Source organism: Malus domestica, chromosome 07, assembly GCF_042453785.1.
Source record: "Malus domestica chromosome 07, GDT2T_hap1".
In the NCBI taxonomy this organism is placed as follows: Eukaryota; Viridiplantae; Streptophyta; class Magnoliopsida; order Rosales; family Rosaceae; genus Malus; species Malus domestica.
Genome location: NC_091667.1, coordinates 20,729,377 through 20,732,174, shown reverse-complemented (window position 1 = coordinate 20,732,174; position 2,798 = coordinate 20,729,377). Strand labels below are relative to the sequence as shown.

General features: G+C 43.7%; 1 protein-coding gene across 1 annotated transcript; it reads right to left on the bottom strand.

Annotated features, from left to right (window-relative positions):
- Nucleotides 1-335: 335 nt before the first annotated feature.
- On the bottom strand, nt 336-2,516 carry LOC139197754 (uncharacterized). Its single transcript, XM_070825710.1, has 2 exons — nt 2,405-2,516; nt 336-913 (listed from the first exon to the last, which is right to left on the bottom strand). The coding sequence occupies exons 1-2, from the start codon at nt 2,514-2,516 to the stop codon at nt 336-338; spliced, it is 690 nt and encodes a 229-aa protein (XP_070681811.1).
- Between the last annotated feature and the right edge of the window lie 282 nt (nt 2,517-2,798).

Genomic DNA, 2,798 nt, shown 5'->3' with positions numbered 1-2,798 from the left:
CCCTCTCACATTTGGATATTTTGGATATTTTGGAAGCAAACTGAGTAGTCGTAAAACCCATTCACGTTTGGATATTTTGGAGTAGTTTACCCTCTATTGCAAGAGAGCAGACCCTGATTGGTGTCGAGGAATTAGTTTACCCTCTCGCACTAGAGAGTATACCTATATGGGTGTTAGGAAATTAGTTTACCCTCTCGCACTGGAAAACTTGCCCATATGGGTGTTAGGGGATTAGTTTACCCTATCACACTGGAGAGTATACCCATATAGATGTTGGAGAATTAGTTTACCCTATCACACTGAAGAGTATACCCATATGGGTGTCGGGGAATAGTTTACCCTCTCATGCTGGAGAGTAGACCTAGATGGGGTTTTGAGCTAAGAACCTTCAGATCGTCGGGATGCGATAAGCAGCAAAGATGTGGTCTTGAAATGGATATGCGAACGAGAATGTCATTCCACATGTAATAGTGTGCTACCTCCATCTGGAGTTTTTTGGACTCCAGTCTGTTTATGGGGAGCGTTCTGTTGACTATGCAGTCGTTGATGGGATCCTGCCAACTCAGAGTTGTGTTGATATGTGCCACCTCGACTGCTGGTTTCTCATCTATGCTCGACTTCTCTAAGTACTCGATCGGAATGAAGTGCTTGAGCAGATGGTTTAAGGCAGAGCCTAGGTCTGCTAGTGCGTCTGCATGGGCATTTTCTGCTGGTGGAACCTGAGTGAGTGTGTATGCCTGGAACATCACTAGTTGCTCACGTACCTTTTCGAGGTATCTGGCCATCCTTGGATGCTTTGCTACGTATTCCCCTAAGGTTTGGTTAGTGATCAGCTGGGAATTGGAATAAATCGTGAGCTTCTTCACTACTATATCTTTCGCCAATTGGAGACCTTCTAGTAGAGCTTCATACTCTGCTTCATTGTTTAATGCTTTAAAGCTTAGAGTGATCACTTACTCGAGCATCGAACCCTCTGGGTAATGAGAACTAGGCTTGCTCCCGATCCTTGGTAGTTGGATGATCTGTAGACGTGAAAATGTCAAAAAGCTCTTGTTGGTGAGGCTACAGTGTGCTCAGCTACCTTTGGGGTGTTTCTGGGCTGAGTTGTTGGGCTTGTCGGAATGTTCACTAGTTTTCATGCTTTTAACATCATGCTTCTGGATTATGTAGAATATCACGTCATGACAATGACTGCGTACGTCTAAAGATATGGTTTAAGCTTTCGGGTTGCAAAAACTAGCGCCAAAATCAAAGTTTTGATTTTTAGGTATCTGGTTTCCCCATTGATGAGAGCTTTTGAACTGTGGAATACAGGTGGTCGAGCCCCCAACTCTTCTCGTATGAGGGTAGAGCTCATTGTTACTTTAGATATCGCTATATAAATAAATAGGTCTTCTATTGCTTCCGACTTGGATAGTAAGGGAGGTGATGTCAGGTACTTCTTCAAGTCTTGGATTGCTTTCTAGCACTTCGTCATTCCATTTGTGTCACTATGCCTCCTGATTACCTTGAAAAAAGCTTACAACATTCAGCAGGTTATGAAATAAAACGGTTGGGTACAGCTGCTCGTTAGGTTAGACCTTGCATCTCCTTTAGAGTAGAAGGACTTCATATCTAGGATCGCTTAGATTTTCGTTAGATGTGCATTAGGCATGGTCTGACCCCTGCTTAGGGTCAAGGAAGATGTGCTTGGAGTCTTCTTAGGGTTTTCATCCTGATTTATCTGCCAAGGCTTTGTTGACCTTGACACCATCTTCCTAGCCTCTCTGCTGTGATTGCTATTTGGTGGAGGTAGAATCGTCTTTCTGCACTTCAACTGCTACTAGTAAGGTGAAAGACTTCTTCTTCGTCTCCTTAAGAACTTGTACAATGCATCACTTATACATGGCCTGGTTGTCTTTGATCTCTCCGAATGCTCATTCAAGGATGCGAAATCGGATTTTCTAATACTCGATTGAGGTCACAGCTCCAATCTTCACTAGCAAAGGTCGACCCAATATCCTGTTATAGGGAGATAGGTCGCTAACAATCATGAAGGTCTGCGATGAGACAATTGGAATGCTGGTTACGTCGAGCATGATTGTGCCATTGACAGTTGAGGTAAGTTCTTTAAAGGTTAAGACCTCTACTTTGCGTTTGATCGTGTTTTCCACGACCATCTTCTAGATAACTAAAAGTTGTATGATACTAATTGAGCTGTTTTTGTCCACCATAATTTTGTCAACGATGACATGGGCCAGTTGAGCATAAATCACCAATGAGTCATCGTGGGGAAAGTTTACTCAGCGTCCTGCTCAGTAAAGCTGACGATTGGTCTAGGTACAACATATATGGCTTGAATCTGAAATACTGATCTCGTATGTTGGATCTTCCTTTTCTTGGAATTGTTGACTTGTCGACATACTGGTACACTTGGCTTCATTCACAAGCTTCTTAAGGTACTTCATCCATGTGATGCAATCATTGGCTGCATGCCCCGAACCTCTGCGGAATACGCAGTATTTCGTCTTGTCCATCTTAGAGGTGTTTCCCCTCATGGGTTGTGGCATCTTGAACTATGGCTTGTCCTTAAGGTCACGAAGGATCTAGTTGATCGAGACTGAGAACTTGGTGAACGTCTTAAGCGTTGAGCTTTCCTTCGTTGAGGATTGGTCCCTACATCTGCTTCTTGGCTTGTTTTTGTCATTGAGTGGTTTATCACCTGCCTTCTTCTGAGTTGGCTCTTTATCTTTGTGCAGCTGCTCAGGCGGCTTCTAGAAGCGCTTGGCCTCATCCCAGAGGGAGTGCTTTTCTGCCAA

Coding starts and splice junctions, on each gene's coding strand:
- LOC139197754 (XM_070825710.1), bottom strand. CDS start 2,516: ATGGACAAGACGAAATACTGCGTATTCCGCAGAGGTTCGGGGCATGCA. Junction 914..2,404: donor GAATGAAGCCAAGTGTACCA/GTATGTCGACAA, acceptor ACAATGAAGCAG/AGTATGAAGCTCTACTAGAA.